The sequence below is a fragment of the Hipposideros armiger genome, unplaced genomic scaffold (genome assembly GCF_001890085.2).
Source record: "Hipposideros armiger isolate ML-2016 unplaced genomic scaffold, ASM189008v1 scaffold_469, whole genome shotgun sequence".
Taxonomy (NCBI): domain Eukaryota; kingdom Metazoa; phylum Chordata; class Mammalia; order Chiroptera; family Hipposideridae; genus Hipposideros; species Hipposideros armiger.
Genome location: NW_017731819.1, coordinates 480,640 through 502,023, shown reverse-complemented (window position 1 = coordinate 502,023; position 21,384 = coordinate 480,640). Strand labels below are relative to the sequence as shown.

Genomic DNA, 21,384 nt, shown 5'->3' with positions numbered 1-21,384 from the left:
TGACTAACATTTAAACCAGTAGGTCTTGAGTAAAACAGATTACTCTCCATAATGATGTCGATGAGCCTCATCCAATCAGTTTAGGCCTAAGAGAAAAGATCCCTAGAATAAATCCCTGTGTGTGTGTGTGTGTGTGTGTGGAGAGAGAGAGAGAGAGAAACTTGGTTCTGTTTCTCTGGAAAATCTTTGCTAATACATTCATCCTTTCACTCAATGTGGCAAACAATTATTGGGCACCTATTGTGGGCTTTGTTAGAGCAAATAAGAGTTCCTGCCCTCAAGTAGGGAACAGACAAATGACTTCTCAAGTACAGTTAGTGTGATCAGTACTGTGATGTGGGTAGTTTTAAGGGCTTTGGGACCACAGTGAAGGAATGCTAAGATCTGTGAGGCAGGAAATGCTTCCTAAAAGGTAATGATGCTTGAGTTTTGAAGGATGAATATGAGTTATCAAATCAAAGAGAGGGGCCAGGCATTTCAGGCTCCATGGAGTGTGGAAATGAGTGGCAGCATTTCCACATGGGATGCTCTGGGTGGCTGGAGCCGATGGGAATGGGAGAGAGTTGAGCACTAAAGCCAGAGCATCCAGCAGGGTCCACTTCAGGGGAAGGCCCTTATCCTGAAAATCACAGGGAGCTATGCAAGGGATTAAAGCAGAGATGAGAGGTCTGTGTTTTAGAAAGATGCCTCTGGCTATTAGGTGGAAGCTGGCAGGGAGAGGAAGTCCCTGAGGAGCCAAGGGAGGTCTGAGATAAGGCATGGGGATACAGCAAAGGGGATGGCAGTAAGATGTCATCATTCACTCCGTACCTATTTGTTGAGCATCTGTTCTGAGCCAAGCATTCTGCTCAGTGATGGGACCCATAATGAACAACACAGACACTGCTGCTATGAAGCTTGGTTGTGGAACTGAAAGAGCTGGTGTTGACCTATGGAAGAGGGAGTGTTTCAAAGATGACTTCATGGTTTTAGCCTGAAGGAAGTAACCGCTGAAATGGGAGCACCAAAGCAGGAACAAGTCCAGGTGTCAGATGAGTTCAGTTTGGAGTTTGTAGAGCTTATGGTGCCTGAGGGACAACCAGATGACACTGTCTAGGAGACTATTAATCTGGTAGTCTGAGGGTCAAGAGAGCTATGGACCTGGGAGAAAGACTGGGAAGAAGCCAGGGATAGGAATGAAATCAGGGGCCGGCCGTGTGGCTCTTTGGTTATGAGTTGGCTTGAGAGTGCAAGCTCTGAGCAGCAGGGCCACTGGTTCGGATCCCACATGGGCCAGTGGCACTGCCCTCTACAGCTAAGAGGAACTGGGTTGCCGTAAGTCGCAGGTGACAGCGTAGGCTGCAGCCCCTGCTGCAGTGGGCTGCTGTAAGCTACCGTGAGTGGCCGGCAGCCAGCGTGAGTGGCCAGCAGCTGCCGTGAGCTGCTGTAAGCCACTGTGAGCGGTTGTCCAATGGCTGGTGACCGATCTGCCTCAGCCAGGAAGAGCGCCATGGTCACAATACCAACATGGGCCAGTGAAGCAACGTCCTCCACAACTAGACTGAAGAACAAAAGGACAACAACTTGTCTGTTCTCCTTTCCCAATTTCCCAATGCTGTTCCCTCCCCCAGTTCCCCAATAAAATCTTAAAGAAAAAAAAAGAATGAAATCAGAAAAAACAGGCTTCAGGGTAAGAACCTTGAATTGCATGAAAAAATGTGTGTTTGGGTAAATGTGGGGTTTTCCACCCTAACCCCCACCCTGTGGGGTGGACCCACTGCCATCATCACATTCTCAAAGGGGAGAAAATATACCCCCCCCAATTACGAACCACTGAGATAAAATGGGGTGAGCAGATGGCTAAAGATGGAGTCCCAGAGAATGGCAACATCTAAATGGAAGCAGAGGAAAAGGCAACTGAGAAGACATGGTTGTAGAAGAATGAAATCAGGAGAGTTCACCATTACAGAAGCCAAGAGAAGGGTGTGTTCCAAGACCGTGGAGGTCCCCAGCCATACCCCCTGGTGCAAAGAGGGCAGGAGATATAGGTACCAGCAATTTGATTTGGAGTTGAGAAAGTAGCCAGAGGAGAACCCGATATAGAAGTCTATTTTGATATCAGAAAGACAGCAACACAGCAGATGTTTGTATGCTACAAGGAACAAACCAGTAGAAAAGGGGAATGGTCTCTGGCCACCAGGGCTCCAGGCTGCAACAGTCCTTACTCTTCAGAAAAGCAGTGGCTAGTTGGAGATTTTAATACCCCCTCTCAATTCATAGAAGAAGTAGACAGAAAATCAGCAGGATATAGTACACTATGAACCAACTAGACCTGATTTATAGACTCCCAAAGCAGCAGAATATACATTCTTCTCATACAGAATGGTATATTTCTAGCAAGACCAACAAAGAAAAAAAAAAGAGAATATCAGTGAAACTGACAAACCTCTAGCTAAACTGATCAGGAAAAAAAGAGTGGAGACACACATTATGAATATTAGGAATAAGAGAGGTGGCATTACCACTAATTCTATAGATACTAAAAAGATAATAAGGGACTATTACAAATAACTTTATGCCAATAAATTCAACAAGTTTGACGAGATGGATAAATTCCTTAAAAGATATTACCAAAGTTCACTCAAAAAGAGATAGGTATTATAGAAGTTGAAATTTTAGTTTAAAACCTTCCTATAAAGAAAATTCCAAGAACAGGTGGCTCCACTCCTGACTTTCATCAAATATTAAAGAAGACATAGTACCAATTCTATACAAACTATTACAGAAAACTGAAGAGGAAGGAACACTTCCCAACCCATGTATGAGGCCCACATTACTCTGATACCAAAACTTGGCAAAGACGTTACTTTATCAAGAAAAGAAAATTGCAGGCTAATGTCCCTCATGAACACAGGTGAAAAAATTCTCAACAAAATTTTAGCAAATCAAATCCAACTACAGTAATGCCTTGGTTTGTGAGCATAATTTCTTCTGGAAACTAACAACTCGTATTGCAAGACATTGCTCGTTTACCACGTTAAAATGTATTAGAAATGTTTGCTTGTCTTGCAGAACACTTGCAAAACAAGTTACTCACAATCCAAGGTTTTACTGTATATAGATATAGCTATATAGAGATATAGATATATGATAATACAGTATGACCAAGTGGAATTTAGCTCAGGGAAGCAAGATTAGTTTAACATTTGGAAAGAAATTCATGTAAGTCACCACATTAACAAACAAAACAGATCATCTCAATAGATGCAGAAAAAACATTTGACAAAATTCAACATCGATTCCCGACGTAAACTTTCAACAAACAAGGAATAGAAGGAAACTTCCCCAGTATGAGAAAGGGCATCTACAAAAAACCTACAGGTAACATTTCGCTCATGGTAAAAGACTGAATGCTTTCTCCTCTAGATCAGGAATGTATGAGACCAGTAAGGCAAGTGTCTGCTATCACTACTCCTACTCAAAATTGTCAACGCCCACTGAACTAAGACAAGAGAAGAAATAAAAGACATGCAGATTGGAAACAAAGAAATAAAACTACCTTTATTCATAGACTATATGATTATCTATATAGAAAACCTGATGGAATCTACAAAAAAAAAATTCTACTAGAATTAATATGAGTTTAGCAAGGTTGTATGATACATGATCAATACATAAAAATTAAATGTATTTTTATATACTAGAAATTAAAATTTAAAAATACTATTTACCCTCAAAAAATATGAAATACTTAGGGATAAATCAGACAAAGGAAGAAAACTATAAAACATTACTGAGAACAAATAAAGGGAGAGATATAATGTAATCATGGGTGAGACAACACAACAATGTTAAAATGGCAGCTCTCCCCAAATTTGATCTGTAGTTTCAATGCAATCCCAATAATAATTTCAACAGAACTTTTCTACAGAAATTAGCAAACTGGGTCTAAAATTCATATGGAAATGCAAAGGACCTTGAATAGCCAAACAGCTTTGAAAAAGAACAAAGTAGGAGGACTAACACTATGCAATTTCTAGACCTATTATAAAGCGACAGGAATCATGACAGTGTGGTATTGATAGACAAATAGATCAAAGGAACAAATAAACCACAAATAGATGGATAACTGATTTTTTTTACAAAGATACAAAGGCAATTCAATAGAGAAAGGAATGTCTTTTCAACAAATGGTGCTGAAACAATTGAATTCCATGTGCAAAAACAACCGCAACAAAAATTTGATTCATTCCTTGCACCATCTACAAAAATTAACTCAAAATAAATCATAGACTTAATTATAAAACCTAAAACCATAAACCTTCTAGAAGAATACATAGGATAAAATCCTTGTGACCTTGGGTTAGGCAATGATTTCTTAAATACAGAAAACAAAATTCATAAAAAAGAAGTTTGATAAACTGGACTTCATCAAAATGAAAAACTTCTGCTCTTTTTTATTTTTTTTTTTAAGATTTTATTGGGGAATTGGGGAAGGGGAACAGCCAAGTTGTTGTCCTTCAATCTTAGTTGCGGAGGACGCAGCTAGCTCAGCTCCAAGTCCAGTCACCATCCACCGCTCAGCTCAAGGTGCTGTGTTCAATATTAGTTGCGGGTGGGCATAGCCCACCATCCCATGCGGGAATCGAACTGGCAACCGTGTTGTTAGGAGCACGTGCTCTCACCAGGTGAGCCATCCTGCCACCTATTGACAGCTACACGGCAGCTCAGCTTGGGCGCAGCGTCACTGGCCCATGTGGAAATCGAACCGGTGACCCTGTTTCTCAGAGCTCACACTCTTAACCAACTGAGCCACTTGGCTGGCTTGAAAAAAACTTCTGCTCTTTGAAAGACACTGTTAAAGAACAAAAAGACAAGCCACAGACTACGAGAAATATTTGCAAATCATGTTTCTGATTAAGGATGTGTATTCATAATATGTAAAGAACTCTCAAAACTCAATAATGAAAAACAAACGATTTAATAAAATAAAAAAAGGCTTGAACATACCCTTCACCAAGGAAGATACATGGATGGTTTTCACCAAGGAAGATTCATGGATGGTAAAAAAGCACATGAAAAGATGATCAACATCATTAATCATTAGGGAAATGCAAAGTAAAACTGCGATAAGATGCTACAACACACCTGTTAGAATAGTGAAAATTGAAAAGGCTGACCATACCAAATGTTGGCAAGCATACAGAGCTTGCCATATTCTAATGGCAGGAACGTAAAATGATACAACCACTTTGGAATACAGGCGGTTTCATAAAAAGTTAAACATACACCTACCAAATACAGCCCTTCCACTCCCCCAATATAAATGAAAGCATACATGCATTAAAGAATTGTACATAAATGTTTATAACAGCTTTATTTGTAATAGCCAAAACTGGGGATAACCCAAAATCCATTAACAAATGAATGGGTAAGTGAAGAGTGCATCTCTGCACCCTGAAATGCACAAATTATGGCATATCCATACAACAAAATACTACTCACCAACAAAAAGAATGACTATTGGGCATGCTACAACATGGATAAATCTCATAGTAGGTCTTCTGAGTGAAAGAGGCCAGACAGACACACACACACACACACAAAAGTATATACTGTATGATTCCATTTACATAACATTCTAGAAAAGTACAAATTACTCAATACTGATGGAAAATAAATCTGTGGTTGCCTGTGTATGGAGGTGAAGACGAGGAGAAGCGATTACCAAACGGCACAAGGATTACCAAGGGGCACAAGGATACCTGAGAGTGATGGACACATTTATTATCTTAATTGTGATAGTTTCATGAGTATATACATATGGCAAAATTTATGAAAGTGTACATTTTAAATATGTGTAGCTTATTGTAGGTCAATTATACTTCCATTAAGCTGTTTTTAAAAACTCATTGAACTGTATACTTAAGATCTGTGTATTTCATTGTATGTAAATTATATCTCACTTAAAAAAAATTTTTTTAAAGGTCTCAGAGAAATTGATTCTACCTTGACCTGGAGTTACTGGGTGGCCCTCAGAATCCCAGTGGCAGCCACCAGGCAGTGTCACTTTAGGCTGGCCCCTTCCCTCTTTGGGAAGCTGTGTCCTCTTGTCAAAAGCCGGGCTGGGTTCTGAGCTCCTCCCCAGCTCTGATGTCTGTGGTTTCGTGAGTCTAAGGATGAATGGAGAGTCCCAGGCAAACAGTGATGCCAGAGGGTTAAACCAAACCAAATTTCCAGTCCAAATCCTGGGACGTAGGCTGAGCCACTTTAAATTCCATCCATCTATCCCTTCATGTTTGCACAGCAAAGAACCTGTCGGACTTAAAGTACTGATCTTGGATCTTGGAGCCGGGCGGTGGAGGCTGGGAGATGGCAAATATTGACTCAGGCTGCTGGGTTCTCGCTACAGACTGTGGCACTAAATCCCCTGCTCTGCTGATGTGAACCAGGGGACCACGCTGGCTGGCTGCCCTGGGCTCTGTGTCTTTCTGGACCCAGTTTATGGAATGCTGTTGGGGAGTTTGCTACCGCATCTGCTTTCTGAAAAGGAAGAACCAATAAATAAGAAAAAAAACAAATGCTGTCTGCTAGCCCCAGCCATGTCCTGTTTACAGGCTGCTGCCCCCTGGCCTGGGCTCCAGGAGCCCCTGCTGAGAAACAGTGGGCATTCGGAGAGGGTATGGTGGGCTCTGGATTCGGGCCTACCAAGCTTTGGTTCTGGCTCCGCCTTTTAAAAGCTGTGTGATCTTAAGCAAGCAATTTCATGCCTCTGTAAAGTGTGCATAACCAAAACAGGTTCCTGGAAAGGCTGTGAGGATTAGAGAAAATGAGATACAGGAGACAAGACAGACAGAAGTTTGCAGTGTACTAAATGCTCACTGAATATTGGCTGTTAATGTTCACCCAAGCCCTTAGCACAGCGCTTGGCACTCCCCTTTCCTCTACTAGAAGCTTTACTGTTTCCAAGTGGCGTTCACATTGCAGATCTCACTGTTTCCTCTCCACAGCCTGCAATGTAGTCTGACCATGACATCCTTAGACCTAACGTACAGAGGAGGGGAACCTTCTCTGCAGCCCCTCTTCAGAAGGAGGAAACCAGTATGTTCCTCCTGCAGACATCCTCTACCAGCACGCTGCAGCCTGGAGTCAAACCCACTCCCTGCAGCCCAGAATCTGAGGCACTTCTTCACTCTCCAGTCATAGGGGACCGCTTCATGCTCCTCAGCTGGGACTGCCCTGTCCCTGCTTCCCACTTGGCTCCACCATGGCCCTGCTCAGGCATCATCACCACTGGAAGCTTCCAGACCTCATGAGGCATAACATAAAACAGCAAACGACCTTGGCTGAGTGCCCAGACACCTGGCTCTGCACCCCACCAGTCATGTGCCCTGCAACAAGCTGCCTGACCTGTCCAAGCCTCCTGTAAAAGCAGTACCTCCCTTAGAGTGCTGTAGAGAGAATGAGAGGGAAAACTCCTTGCGCAGTGCCTGGCTCACAGTAAGTGCTTGCCAAGGGCTAATGTGTGTACCTAGAAACCTGGCTTTTACATTTGTGACAACATGGGTGGATCTTGAGAGTATCATGCTAAGTGAAATCAGTCAGACAGAAAAGAACAAGAGCTGTATGATTTCACTCATATGTGGGATATAAAACAAAAAGTAACAAAGAAACCAAACAAACAAACTCAGACACAGACACAGGTAAAGGGGGTCAAATATATGGTGACAAAAGAAGGCTAGACTGGGTGGTGACACACAATGCGATATACAGATGTATGATAGAATTGTACACCTGAAACTTACATAATGTAATTAACCGATGTTATCCTAATATATTTAAATTTAAGAAAAGAAAAGAAACCTAGTTTTTAGTCCTCAGTCTGCTGCTGACTTGCTGAGTGAACTTGGACAAGTTGGTCTCAGCCTTGATTTATCAACATCCTGTCAAATGAAGCATCTGTAACCCCAGGGGCCTGTGGATGGGCTTGGTTGGGAAGGGAGGGTAAAATGATATGCAGCCTGCGGTGCCGGTGCCTCTGGGCGTTTTTTCCGAGAAGAGCCACAGGCCACTGAAGAAGACCAGGACTGGATGACCCCCGAAGTCCACCTGTAAGGCCCAACCGCAGCACCGGCAGCCCCTGCCGGGAACTGTGCTCTCCTGCTGCCTGAACCACCGAGGCTGACTGGTATGAGCAAACACAGGCTCATGTTCCCACGGCCTCTCCCCAGCAACCTTGTTTTCAACAGCTGATGTTCAGGACGTCAGCAACATGTTGGCATTTGAGCACCGGAATGAGCTTCTGGACTTTTTCTTGTTCCCCGGGAGCCAGGTCAACCCTCTCTCTTCCCCTGGAGACCGGCGTCCTGTTAGAGAAGGCATGGCCCAGGGCAGGAGGTCAGGTGCTCCTTTTCAGGCCTCCGGACTCCTCTGTCTTCCTCTTCTCCCCCTGACCCCCGCTCTGCAGAGCCCTAAGGCCCGTGTATTCCACCAGTAAGTAGCCCTTAATCATCCCCCTTCTCTTCCCACTTGGTCCAAGCTCTGGCATCTTTTGCTTGGACTATTGTAATTAAAGTTCATTGTAGCTCCAGATACTGTCCTTGTTTATCATGCCCTGATGACACCCACTATCCTTAGGATGAGTGTGACACGCTATGCCCTCCAGGATCCTGTCACTGGTCACCTACTACTGTCCCCTCCCGTCGAAGCTTTGGCTACCCTGGCCTGAACCACACTGGCATTCCCTGGCTGAACTGTACCCTGTCACACCCCCGTGCCTTCGTTTCAATGGCCTTTCTCCAGGAATGCCCTTCTCCTCTGCCTGTACTATTGGACGTCCTCCAGAGCCAGCCCAAATGCCCCTCCTCTGGGAAGGAGGCTCCCTTGGATCAGTCACCAGAACCCAGGATGCCCTTAGCATGCCCGCAGCTCCTTGCTTTTGCTGCAGTTGGACAGAAACTCAGCCAAAGGTGCTAGCATCCAGGGCTGACTGTCCCTCGGGCAGGATCCCTGAGGAGCCCTGTTCCAGGAGCTTGTCTTCAGGTCATGAGGGTCAGAAACACGATTGTGTACTGGCTTCCAGAGGCCCCTCTTTGGTGCACTCCTGTTGTCCCACCCATCTCCACAGTGTGAGGTGCCTCCTTTATGAGACCCTGCATTCCTCGTATGCTGGGACCCAGGTCTCTTCACTCCTGGGTGCCCAGCACCTGGCTTGGCTCAAAGCAGGTACAAAGAGACTGTTTAGTGAGTGATGAATGAATCAGGGCTCACCTGTCTCTTAGTTGCCCATTTTCAGTTCAAAACTCACACGAGACTGATATATATATAACTGATTTTATTTAATTTCCAATGCGGATATGTCTCTGTCCCTCAACAGCAACACTCTTGTTGGCCAAATTCCAAGTCTCTCTTTCAGAATAAGGGTGGGACACTTTCTGACCCTCAATCTACTTTAAAAAATACCCCACAGGGACTCTGCACGCCCCCCTCCCCACTCTGCCAAAATATAATCACATTGATAGCAGGAAAGGTTCAGGGTTGGGATATCATAGACTGTGTGTGAGTCCCAGTTCCAGCACTGACTGTGCTGTATGATCCTGGGCAAGTCATTTCTCCCTCTGAGCCTCAGTTTTCTCATTTGTTTAAGGCGGACATCCATCCTTGGCTGTCTGGGTGTTGTGAAGCTAGAAAAGTATGCAGAGAAATAGCTCATTCGCTCAGACTTTGGAACCAACAACATACAATTCATACTACAAGAAACCTGGGCTGTTTGGCTGGGCACTGGTCATGGGGTAGAGGGTGGGGAGTGATAGGGTAGAGAATGGGACAGACAGAAGTGCTGCTTTCTCCAGACCTTCTACTCTACAGCTCAGAGCCTCCTGGATGGCTTCCCATTGGCAGGATGACAAATGCCCTGTCTCAGGTGTAATCTCATGTGATCAGTCAGTAGGACCTGCTAGGGTTACTGAGATGAGAAAAATGCTAAGACTGCAGCCTAGCCCAGCAAGACCTGCCTTAGGGACCAAATGGACGGGAAGTGGCATACACTTCCCATATGTACCATCCCTAAGGGCTAAGCTCCTCAACTTGGTGTTTGAGTCCCAGACTTATCTTTGTTCCATGGGGTGATAAGGTCAGGATCCGCAAGCTTGTCTTGGAGCAGAGGAGCAGGTTTTCTCTGTGGGGCCCCAGAGGCAGACCTAAAATCATGGAGGCAGATTCCCCTCATCCTTGTTAGGAGCTGCCTAACATGGTAGTGAGCTCCCTGTCACTGGATGCATTCAAGGAGAAGCTGGGCATCTTAATGCAGGAGAGAATTCTTATTCAGAGATGACAGTGCATAGATCTCATCAGACGATCTTGAAGACTCCTTCTTGCCCTCATGTTCTTGGATTTGATTCTCATATAAAGGGTTATCAGTGCCATTCCAAACAGCCTCCCGCTCCGGTCTGGGTGCCCACTCAGGGTCCAGGACAGCCGTACTCATCCGACCAGTCGGAGCAGTGCTGCACGTGGTCCCGGCAGAGGCTCCTTGGGATACAGCCACAATACTGGAAGACAGTTGAGGGGCAGCGCCACCAGCCAGGGCCACAGGGTGGGCATGCAGTCACTGGGGGGACAAGAGCCAACAGAAGAGAAGCTGCAGTGTCTTGGAACGCCCAGTGCACCAGGACACTCCCTAGCTCTGACACCTGCCATAGCTCCCCAAAGCTCCACCGCATCTGACATAGGTTGACTGTATTCCTTATTCCCTGCAGAAGAGAGAATCTAGACCCCAACTCATTGGCGAGGTGACCTCAGGCAAGTCTCTCACCCTGTTTGAGCCTCAGTTTCCTTATCTACTCAAGGTTGTTGTTAAGGAAGAGTGCCAGGCACATGGTCAATGTTCAATTATTAAGGGGGTGCATATTGTCTCCCCAGCCCATCCTGCCTCCCTCACTCTGACTCAGCCACACTAGCCCACTTAGGACTCCATGAGGGGGCCTTACAGACTTCCCTCCTTTGTCCTGGGCCTCCAGCATTCTTCCCTGCACACTCAGCCTCTGCCTGTTGAAACCTTGTCTTTTCTCTGAGGCCTGCTTGAATGCTGAGAGAAGTCTTCCTTGATTCTTAACACAACCCCTACCCCATACCAAAAAAACCTCCCCAGGTCTTCAACACTTCCTTTTTTCATCAGTATGATGTGAGAACTAGGGGTAGGACATGTTTGGCTCCTGAATGTCCCCCCACAGAATTTGGCACAGGCTCAGCCCCCAATGGTGCTCAGACCATGTGTGTTGATTGAACAGTCAGGAAGAGATGGAAAGGAAACCAGGGCAGTGAAAGGACACCAGACTTGGAGTCAGGAGATCTGGATTTACATTTGAGCTCCCTTCCTATCACTCATTGTATTAAGTCCCTTCTCCTCTCTGTCTTCAGTTTACCTACATATAAATTGGGGCCAGTGATTCCTGCCCTGCTTTCCTCACAGGGTTGTTGAGAGGTGCAGAGGAGATGAGGGAAACTCAAGTTCAATTCCCAGTTGGGCCACGTACATACTCCTTGCATGATCACCCTCTGAGACCCAGTTTCCTCATCTGTGTCCTTGAAAGTAAGTTCCCCAGCAAAGAATAAACCTCCAGAAGGAGCCACTTAGTGTGGTGGTGAGCACCCCTCCACTGGAGGCATCCGAGCAGGTGTGGAAAACTTCCACCCCTAGGATGCAAGGAGGAGATGCAGGGAGGGGAACCTCAGAGATGCCCTGGTCAACCTCTGCCCTCTGACCACTGCCTGGGCACCTGCCCCAGTCCCACCTGTGCCCAGACCCCCACCTGGACTCAGTTCATCTGAGCAGTCCCCGCAGTTGTTGGTCCCATCACACTTATGGTCTGAGTAGATCCAGGAAGCCGGGTCTCCACAGCGGGCCACAAGGAAACTAGGGAGGCTCTGGGGCACATCTCCTACAGAGGGACAGATGAGGCAGGAGGAAAAGTCCACATCTGGCCACAGCTGTCTCCAGGCTACTGGAGGTGGGTGGTCCCGGCCACCCTGGCAGTTGCCAAACTCAGGGTCACCATGCACCCATCCAAAGAAGGGCACCAGAGAAGGTTCCTGGGGAGGAGGTTGAGTCAAGACGAGAGGAGTGTTCTTTCCCTGTACCCCTAAAAAGATGCCCAGAGAGCTGCCTCTCCCTTCCTCATTCCCTATTCAGGTCTTGTGCATCCCCACCCCACACCACTGCCTGCACTATTCCTCCCTCCACAAATGTCCTCCTTGACACCTATCCAAAACCATTCCACTCCTAGTCCAGGTTCAAATTCCTTCACCTCCAGGAAGCTTCCTCCAACTGGAACATAATAAGAATAGATGTGAAGGGCCGACTGAGTAACTCAGTTGGTTAAGAGCTCGCTCAAGAGTTTGAGCTCTGAGCAACAATGGTTCGAGTCCCGGCCTGAGCTGAGCAGTCACTGAGCTGCCAACAGGTGGCAGGATGCCTCAGCTAAAAAAAAAAAAATAGATGTGAAATCTTGCACTTGGGTCCCAGAACCTCTTATGAGAGGATGTCAGAGCACCTTTCTTGAAAGTGTGTTCTGTGTTAGGCAGCAGTGTGACAGGGCTACCAAAAATTAATGTGATTCAGGCCACCTAACTACAGGTATAACTCAAACCTGAGAGGGAGAAAGCCTTTGTTCCTTGGACTAGCCAGAGCTGGTTAGAAACGTCAGAAATGCTTTCGGAGCCTGTACAGGGAGAAGGACATGGGCAGTTGGTATGTGTTCTGTGGAGTGCTGGTGGAGTGGGGAAAACCTGGAGAGGGATGACTGTGGGGTTCAGAGTGTGGCCTGGGGAAGGGGGCATTCATGGGGGTTGAGAAAGCAATTTCCAAATCCATCCAGTACACCATCATCCATGGGAGACAGATTGAAATGTGGCTTTGTGGGGGGGCAGGGGTCGATGAGAGAGCAGAGCTGGAACTAATCAAGGATGCTACTGGCACGCAGCTTTAAACTCAGGACAAGGGAGACATTCCCATTGAAAAACCATGCAATGATGGGTGCAGCTGCCTCAAGTTGTAGTGCAAATAGAAGCTGGGTGGGCTGTGTTGGATTCGTTATAGAGGGGCTTGGGACATGGACAAGGTGACTTTTAAGATCTTTTCTAGTCTTGAGGGTTTGTGATGTAATGACCCTCCTCCCACTAGCTCCCCCACCCCACCCACTCCAACTCATCAGGCTCTCTCCCTCCTCCATGGAAAGTGTCCTGGCTCCTCTCTCCTGAGAACTGTCAGGTCTTTAAGGTCTGGGACCAGATCTTCCCATTCACTGATTCATTCCTGCACTCATTCAGCAAACCATTCTGCAGACCCCTGTGTGTCATGCCCTGTGACAGGCACTGGGGCCAAGATCAAGCAGACCAGGCCTGCCCCAGAGGAGTTCACAGCGGATGGCTGTGGCAAATGTGCCAAGGTGACTAAGGCTGGGACACAGGGAAGCACGGGGGCTGTGGCAGCCCAAAGCAGGGACCTTAACCTAGTTTGGGAGACAGGGAAGGCTTCCTGGTGGAGGTAACACTTGAACTCTGCCATGAAGTTTGAGTGCAGGTTCTCTGGACATGAAGACGCACAGAGCGAAGGCATTCACTAGTGTGGGCACGTACGTAGGTGTGCGGGTGGAGGCAGGTGTTCCTGGCTGAGGGCTTCATATATGCAAAGGCCTGAGGACATAAAGGTACCTGGAGATTTCGGGGATGGTTGAGCTTCAGTTTGGCTTCAGGGGTAGTTGGAATTGGAGGGCAACCTCCAAGGGACCCTTGAGGGTGCATCTGGGACAGGGGCAGAACTGAGCAGGTACTCACGGCACAAGGCCTCGTCCTCATCCTCGCCGTGGGGACAGGTGCGGATGCCATCACAGACCCCGCTGGCCAAGATGCAGCTGCTCCGGTCATGGCACAGGAAGCCTGTCCTGTTCGTCAGCGTCACACAGGCCTGGGCCCCTGAGTGGGCAAGGGGAGACCCCAGAGGGTCAAGGGTGGTACTCACAAAGGCATCACCCGGTTCCCACACCTGAGCCCCACCCTTAGCTGGCCAGACGGGCTGGGGCAGTGGGGAGGATACTGGTCTTGGCACTGGGGGACAAAGTCTCAGCTCTATCACATGGCAACTGAGGGACCTTGGGCAGATGCCTCGACCTCTCTGAGCCTCAGGTTTTCTTGTCTGCAAAATGGGGATTACAGCACACACCCCATAGGACCACTGGGAAAATTTACATAACCCCAGAACATAGAAAGTGCAGAGTAAGTCATGGTTCCTTCTTTTACTGAAAGCTTATTGACAGTCTCATAGGAGGCTCCTGAGGACAGGGCTCAGTCAATGAAATGGTTTTAATGGTGGAGCTCCTGGTGCCAGATTAGGTTGTTAGAAGCAATGTCATGGGGGTGGCTGGGGACTGTTATGCCATGATTGCTTACATCTGGGCATCGCTTTACGGCCTGCAAAGCACTTTCACAATTTTAGTCTATTGTTTCCCCAAATCTCTGTGAAGTGTCATCATTAGCCCCATTTTATAGATGAGTAAAGGAAAGCTCAGAGAGATGCGACGGGCCCAGCCACACAGCTAATAAGCCAGGCCTTGGCTCTTTCCCGAGGCCAGGGCTGCCTTCCCAGTGTCCAGAAATGGCGGGCAGACATCTAAACATATACGTCCTTCTGAGAGTCTTCCTTTCCATCCCGCTGAGGGGGAACACCCACCCCCAGGGCTGCCCCAAAGAAGTAAAGGAGAGCAACTGGAAGATGCGCTGGGAGGTCACCCTGGATCCATGTCAAACATGACTTGTTTTCAACTTTTGTTATCAGTATACATTGAGCATTACAATTTTAATACAGTTTTCCTTTCTTAAAAAGTGTATACATTTTTTGGCACCATCTGTAATTGCATATGAAACCTTGCCTCAGCATCTGCAGGCCATGCACGTGTCTACACATGCATGCAAGTTAGAAATGGGAGTGGATTTGTGCTTGTGTGTTTGGGCATATGTGAACCATTTCTCAGCTCCTGGAACTGCCTTGGCTCGTGTGAGGGGGACTGACTCTCAGAGACACTCACATTGTCACACACCTACACATACATACATCAATGTATATGCACATGCACAGGTGTGCCCACACAATCACATAGACACACACATGCACACACAGACACATAACCACAGGGACACACATGTGCCTACACACAGGCACATGAACGCAACTCCTCACCTGTGCACATCTGCCTTCAGTGCCCGTGTTCCTGCCCAGGCATGTAGAGAACTGAGGGCTTGCCCCCGCCCCTAACTTGTCCCCTTACAACCCCCACCCCCAACCACCTGGTTACAGAGCCATCTGTCAGAAAGGTAGATCTGGTGGCACTCCACCCCAGCTCAACCCTCTTCCCATGGCTCTCTGGATGGTGACCTCCTTCAAGTGCAGCCTTGAAGCACCTGGCCCTGTCCACTGCTCTAGCCCTTCGTGTCCACTGGCCTCACAGTTTCTTTCTCCTCATGTTTTCTCCCACTCCAGGGACTCCCCATGTGATGTTGCTGGTCCTGGGATGCTTTTGCCACTGCCTCCACTAACCAATCCCCACTTTTCCTTCATGCCTCAGCTCTGTTTCCCTTCTCAAGGTGCCCACTCTGACTCACTCATCTATTCACTCATTCCATCATTCATTCAGCCTCTGTTCCAGATCGCAGAGCCCCATTAACCCTGCCTTAATGTGCTTATTTGATTAATTAATACTCATGTCACTCTCCAACATGTTAGCTCTGTGAGGGCAGGGACTGTGTTGGGGTTCACCACTGATGCCAGGGCCGAAGGGGTGTATCAGATACGCCCCGAGGCAGACACACAGATAGACGGCACCACCAGGACAGCCAGGCCAGGGGAAGTAGTGCAGGGGCTGTGGGGGCCGAGACCAGGCTTCTAACCCAGCCTGGGGTCAGGGAAGGCTTCCTGGAGAAGGTGGGTCATCAGAGCTGGGTCCTCTCCATAGCTCATATTATAGATGTGCAAATGGAGGCTCAGAGACATGTATATGTCAGTGTGTGTGTCCATGTCTATGTATACACCCTAAGGGATTGTCCAAAAGTCACTTCATAGAGAAGGCAGTCAAGGTCGGGTTTCCCCCATCTCTCGGTGCCCCCCATCCCCTCCCAGCAAGCCTGACCCACCCTCTCTTGACCACCCTGACCTGGTGCACGTGGTGGGTGTCCAAGGATGGTGACCAGCGCGATCAGGGCCGCAAGAGTTGCCAGCAGGAGCAGCACAAAGGCCGACAGGCAGGCCCCTTGGCGGGAGCAGCAGCAGGGGCTGCAGCCTGCTGTGTGGAGCAGGAAACCAGTAATGGAGCAGCCAGTCCTGGGGCCCAGGAATCCACACACACACACACACACCCGCCCCTCCTACAAGTGGCCCCTCCCCACCTGGGAGTCTGGGGCAGGAAGGGCATTCCTAGAGGGGGCTCCTAAGCTCCCCAAGATGCTCTCTGTTCTGCCTGTGGGCCCGCCCCCACCCAGCGTAGGTCCCTGGTCCAGTAGCTGGTGAGTGGCAGTCAGGATGAGGGTCCCAGGTCCCTGTCCCACCACCCTCACCCTCCTGCCCTTCCATGAGGCTGTCTCCTCAGGAGACAGGGAAAGATGAACACCTGCTTATCAAGCCCCTACCATGGGGCAGAAACTATAGCAGGCCCTTCACAGCTTTATTTTTAAAACAAACTTCATAGTTGAGGACACTGAGGCTCAGAGAAGACAAGGTCCAAGTCACTTCGTGCGGAGCTGGGATGTGAGTTCCTATTTGCCGCCAAAGCCAGGGCTCTTTCCATGACGTCAACCTATATATGCGTTCTGCAGCCTGCCAGGGTGCGGGTTGGAACCCCAGCTCCACCACTTCCCAGCTGGGCCCTGCTGAGGAGTCACTTTACTTCTCTGTGACTGTTTTCCTCATGTGAAAAATGGAGATTATATTACCTACCTAGGGTTGTTGAAAGGACTAAGCTAGTTAATGTATTAGAATGGTGCTTGGCACATAGTAAATGCTATAAAGGTTTTAGCTATTGTTCATGTTTGAGTACCTACTATGTGTCAAGCTGTACCCTAAGCACTGTGGAAATAATGATAATCGGAGACATCTTGCTCCTTAAACTTATTTTGCTCCTTTAATTTTGCTTGCTTGTAAAATAATGAAAGAAAGCTTTATTGAGGACCTACTAGGTGTCCTGCTCTGTAGAGGACACAAAAGCAGTCACAGCTCAGGTTGGCCTCTGAACATTTGTAGTTGCACTTAGAAGACAAGACATGGACAGGTTAAAAGCAGAATGTGGGTACACCTGCTGTCCTCTGGGCCTCAGTTATCTCAGAGAAAGAGGTAGAGCAGGTCTGATGCATCTGTGTCCCCAGGGTCGAGCCCAGAGGCAGGTACATAGTAGGTGCTTTGTGAATACTCTGATCCAGAGATCCAGGAGACAAGGGAAGGGCCCCAATTCAAGTCAGTTCAGGTCATTGCCAGCCAATCTACTCACATTTGTGGAGCTACCTACTCTGCTTGCCCACCAGTCAGACCTGTCCTGTGCAGCTCACAGAACCAGGTAAAAAGTGTAGTTAAGGAACCGTGAGCAAGGTGCCATGCCATGGGTGCTTGAAGGAGGGTGGATTTTCTACAGGCAGGTGAGGGGAGGGTGCAAGGAGAGGGCATTCCAGGCAGAGAGCGTAGGAGGAATAAATGCCTGTGGATGGTGTGGGGGGACAGTAAGTGTCCTGGTGTGGCTGGAGTCCGGGATGGGGTGCACTGGGAAAGGAGATGATAGGAGATGGAGCATAAATCTAAAACCGGTGACCCCTACAGCCTAGTCAGCGGCTCCCTTGTTGTCAGCTGAACACAGTGTAAACTCCGGTAACCAGGGAGAGGGCATGAGGCTGGGCAAGAAATGCATCCTGGTCAGCCAAGCTCCGCTCCTCAAAATATTTGTGTAGCACAGGCTGTGGGCAAGCTGGGGTCACAGGAGAGACTCGAGGCAGAACTGGCAGAACGGAGGCCCATGGCCAGGTGAAGATGTTGCACTTAGGTGCCATTTCACCCTCTGGACAGGTGGGAGAAGGCGGCCATTTTTTCCAGTCGTGCCTACCATGAAATAAACACCAGTGTGGAGCAACAAAGCCACCAGGGCTTTGAATTTTGTCTCTCCCACCGCCCAGCTGTGTGGGATCCCAGCTTGGCCGAGCTACCCCTCCTCTTTTAGCCTCAGCTGCCTCATCTGTCATTGCCCCATTACAAGACCCCCCTCTCAGAGCTGTCCTGAGGATTAAAAGAGACCATACAGTGCCAGGCACATAATAGGGCCTTGGTCCTTTATGGCTATTATTTGTATCTACCTCTCTGGGTGTGTTTCCTCATAGATCAAATGTGGACCAAGACAGGGCACTCTAATAATAGATGCTCAATAAATGTGTGTTCCTTCCTTCGAATTGTCCTGGTCCTATGGTAAGTGGCATGTAGTGGGTGCTAAACAAGTGTGTGATCTCACCTATTTTATCCTTTACAGGCAAAGACAATCGGGCAGGTCACCTACTAGGTCAGGTATTAGACTCCAGAGCTTTCTCCTATAGGTTACAGGTGGACACTGTATTGGTACAGTGCCTCTGAGGTAGGCAGCACACAAATGCTTGTGCTTGGAGAGAAGGTACAACCCTGTTCATCAGGTGGCTGTCATCACGGCCAGCCAGGAATCGGAGTAAATGACGTCACATAGGGGCAGAGGTCTGAGGAACAGTGGGAGCCTTAGCGAGAGCTCTTTGTGCCTCTGTAGCAAAGGCCCAGCCTCAGAGAACACCACCTGGGGAGGCAGCCCACAGGGCACTGTCCCCAGGCCCTCCATCCTTTACCTTCCCCTCCAGGGAGGGCTTTGGTTCCAGCAGCAGCAACGCCATTGACATCCCCCTGCCCAAGAGAACAGAGTGAGGGGTGGGCTTAAGTGAGACGAGGTCCAGCCTCAGGGAGCCACACCGAAGAGTTTTTCACAAGAGTCACCAAGAGCCTTATGTGGCCCCTCACTCTCCAGCATGCTGAACACCCCAAATTCATCAAACCTGCTTCACATTTCCACACCTTTGTCTGTACTGTGCCCTCTGCCTGGAATGCCTTTGCTTCCACTGTCCACTTGGCAAACATTCATCCTTCAAACCAGCTCAGGTGGCTCCTCCTCAGAGAGGCTTCCCCTGATGCCCCCATCATGTCAATGGCTCCCTCCCCTGGCCTCCTATTTCCCTCCCAGCACTCACACCAGAACTGGGTAACTGATTCATCCTTAGGGCCCCCTACAAGCTGAGAGGCAGCCTCCAGGGCAAGGGGTTGCTGAGCCATCTCAGAGTCTCCCTTTTTCACCCCCCACTCCTTACCCCAGGGTTGGCTCCCCCCAGGTCAGGGCATATCTTACCTGGGGGAAGATCTTGTTCATGTCTCAGGCTCCTGGCTCCCAGCTCCCAGCTGCAGCCTCCAGGCACTGGGGCCAGTGCAGCTCACCGTTTCCTGCCTTGTCACCAGGGCAGCCTGGAGGAGGTAGGGCAGGAGGCCCTACCTGGCCGCACCCTTCCTGTGGGCAGTCCCCTTGAGGCTGCCTCTCAAGCGGAGGCAAGGGCTGGAGGGCCCTGGTCCTGCCCAGCCCTTCCCTGCTCTGCAGTCTGAGGGCAACACTCCAGGGTGGAATTCTTATCCCATTTCACAGACAAAGAGCCTGAGGTTCAGCGTGAGAAACTGCCCTCAAGTCACACAGTAGCGGGGGAGGAGGAGTTTTGAACCTAGGAGCTTACCAGGACGTGTTTTTTCTCCCACAACAATGATGAGACCTGAGGATCTCAGGCTCCCCATCTGCATGAAGATCCAGGCAGAAATGCCCAGAATTAACATTCCAGTGGCTAAAAAGCAGGGGTCATTTTCTCATTGAAGTTCTGTTCAACCAAATAGGTAATCTAGATTGAAAGAATATGTATGTGCCTCTGATGCTACTGGGTTGTCTAGCCTGTGACAGGCCTTTTCTTTTTCGTTGGGATATAAACTGCTGAGTTGGGGGCAGGGAGGGAGGGATAGGCAGAGGCAGCCCTCAGGGGCAGCAGCACTGGGAAGGGCTAAGTCCTAGGTCAGGAGAACCGGGTCTACATGAAGGCCCTGCCACTGGCTCTGGCTTGGGCAAACCATTCCCCTTCTCTGAGCCTCAGTTCCCTCCTCCAGAAAACGGAAGGATTAGACTAGATGAAGGTGGTGTCTTAGTTTGGGGATCCCCATAATCAGTTCCCGAGGGTAAGGGAACTGGGGTATTTATTTGCCAGCTCTTGCCAGTCATTGGCTGAGAACTGCCAGAGGGCGTTAATTCCCGGTACCACTGGTCTATCTTAGGCAGAGATGCCAGTGTTGGCTGTTGCATGCCAGACTGATGTGCCCTGAAATGAAAAGGGATGAGGGGTATGGACAGGGCATCCAGGTATTCTGCTAAAAATGCTAACTAGATTTCATCTTGCATTCCAGCCGCAATTGATTGTAGAGGTTGTCTGGAACCGGGAATTCAGAAGAACTCTGAGGACAAGACTCAGGGTTTTGTAATTGACTAGTGATGTCTGCCATGGATGTAAAAGTGGAGAGTGGTATCATACAGGATGACCATTTGCCATTTCTGGACCAACTCATGCCCTTCAATCTCTGGCCTTCCTTGTTCTGTGATTCTTAAGGGTTTCTTTTATGAAACGATTCCTCAGGGATGTGAAATGTCCCTTCCTCTGGACTCCTGGTCCAGTCCAGGTATAGCCACGTCCGACTGTGCTGGAAGCACTGCACCTCTCCAGGGTTTAGGCTGTCACTGAGAACCCTTGAGTGAAGGGCAGCAGGGGATCTGGCAGGATGGAGGAGAGGCCCTGGTGCCTCAGTGCCTGAACTTCCTGATGTCACAGCCAGGTGATACCTCAGAGAAGGACGGACTTGGACTGCTTTGTACAACCTCCACCTCCACCCCGGGCTCCCTGGGCCTTGGCTTAGGCCTGCTTAACCCACACCTGGGTCAGCGCTGAGCAAGAGCTAGAACTTGGGAGCTGATGGTCCAAATGGTCCCACTGCAAGCTGTGTAACTCCGAAAGGTCATTTAACCTCTCTGAGCTTCAGCTTTCTCATCTACGTCTCTACATTTCTTTTGCACTCATTCCTGAAGAAAGGCAGCATCCCAGTAGATTGACCTCTCTGTCCCTTCCACCCAACACCCAATACCACGCCAGCACCACCATCCCCACGCCCACAACCGGCTTTAACTTCTCCCATTTTCCCCCCTTCCCTCCCCCGGGAAAAAAGCTTCAAAACCTTAACAGAAATACAGGGACGTAGGAAGAATAATTTAACAAATAATTATGTATCCACCATCC

General features: G+C 48.6%; 1 protein-coding gene across 5 annotated transcripts; it reads right to left on the bottom strand.

Annotated features, from left to right (window-relative positions):
* Positions 1–4,984: 4,984 nt before the first annotated feature.
* Positions 4,985–19,515, bottom strand: LDLRAD1 (low density lipoprotein receptor class A domain containing 1). Of its 5 annotated transcripts, XR_002126654.1 has the most exons (7): positions 19,419–19,515; positions 18,868–18,922; positions 16,182–16,310; positions 13,813–13,950; positions 11,790–11,918; positions 8,215–10,588; positions 4,985–6,522 (listed from the first exon to the last, which is right to left on the bottom strand). XR_002126654.1 is itself a non-coding variant. In XM_019666379.1 (6 exons), exons 1-6 carry the CDS (start codon positions 19,437–19,439, stop codon positions 10,440–10,442), a joined length of 621 nt encoding a protein of 206 aa, XP_019521924.1. In that variant the 5' UTR covers positions 19,440–19,515; the 3' UTR covers positions 7,786–10,439. The 5 variants fall into 5 exon arrangements, 4 of the variants coding, with proteins under 4 accessions (XP_019521926.1, XP_019521924.1, XP_019521925.1 ...); XM_019666379.1 differs by lacking the exon at positions 4,985–6,522 and having other exon boundaries at positions 7,786–10,588; XM_019666380.1 differs by lacking the exon at positions 4,985–6,522 and having other exon boundaries at positions 7,786–10,588; positions 16,182–16,307.
* Between the last annotated feature and the right edge of the window lie 1,869 nt (positions 19,516–21,384).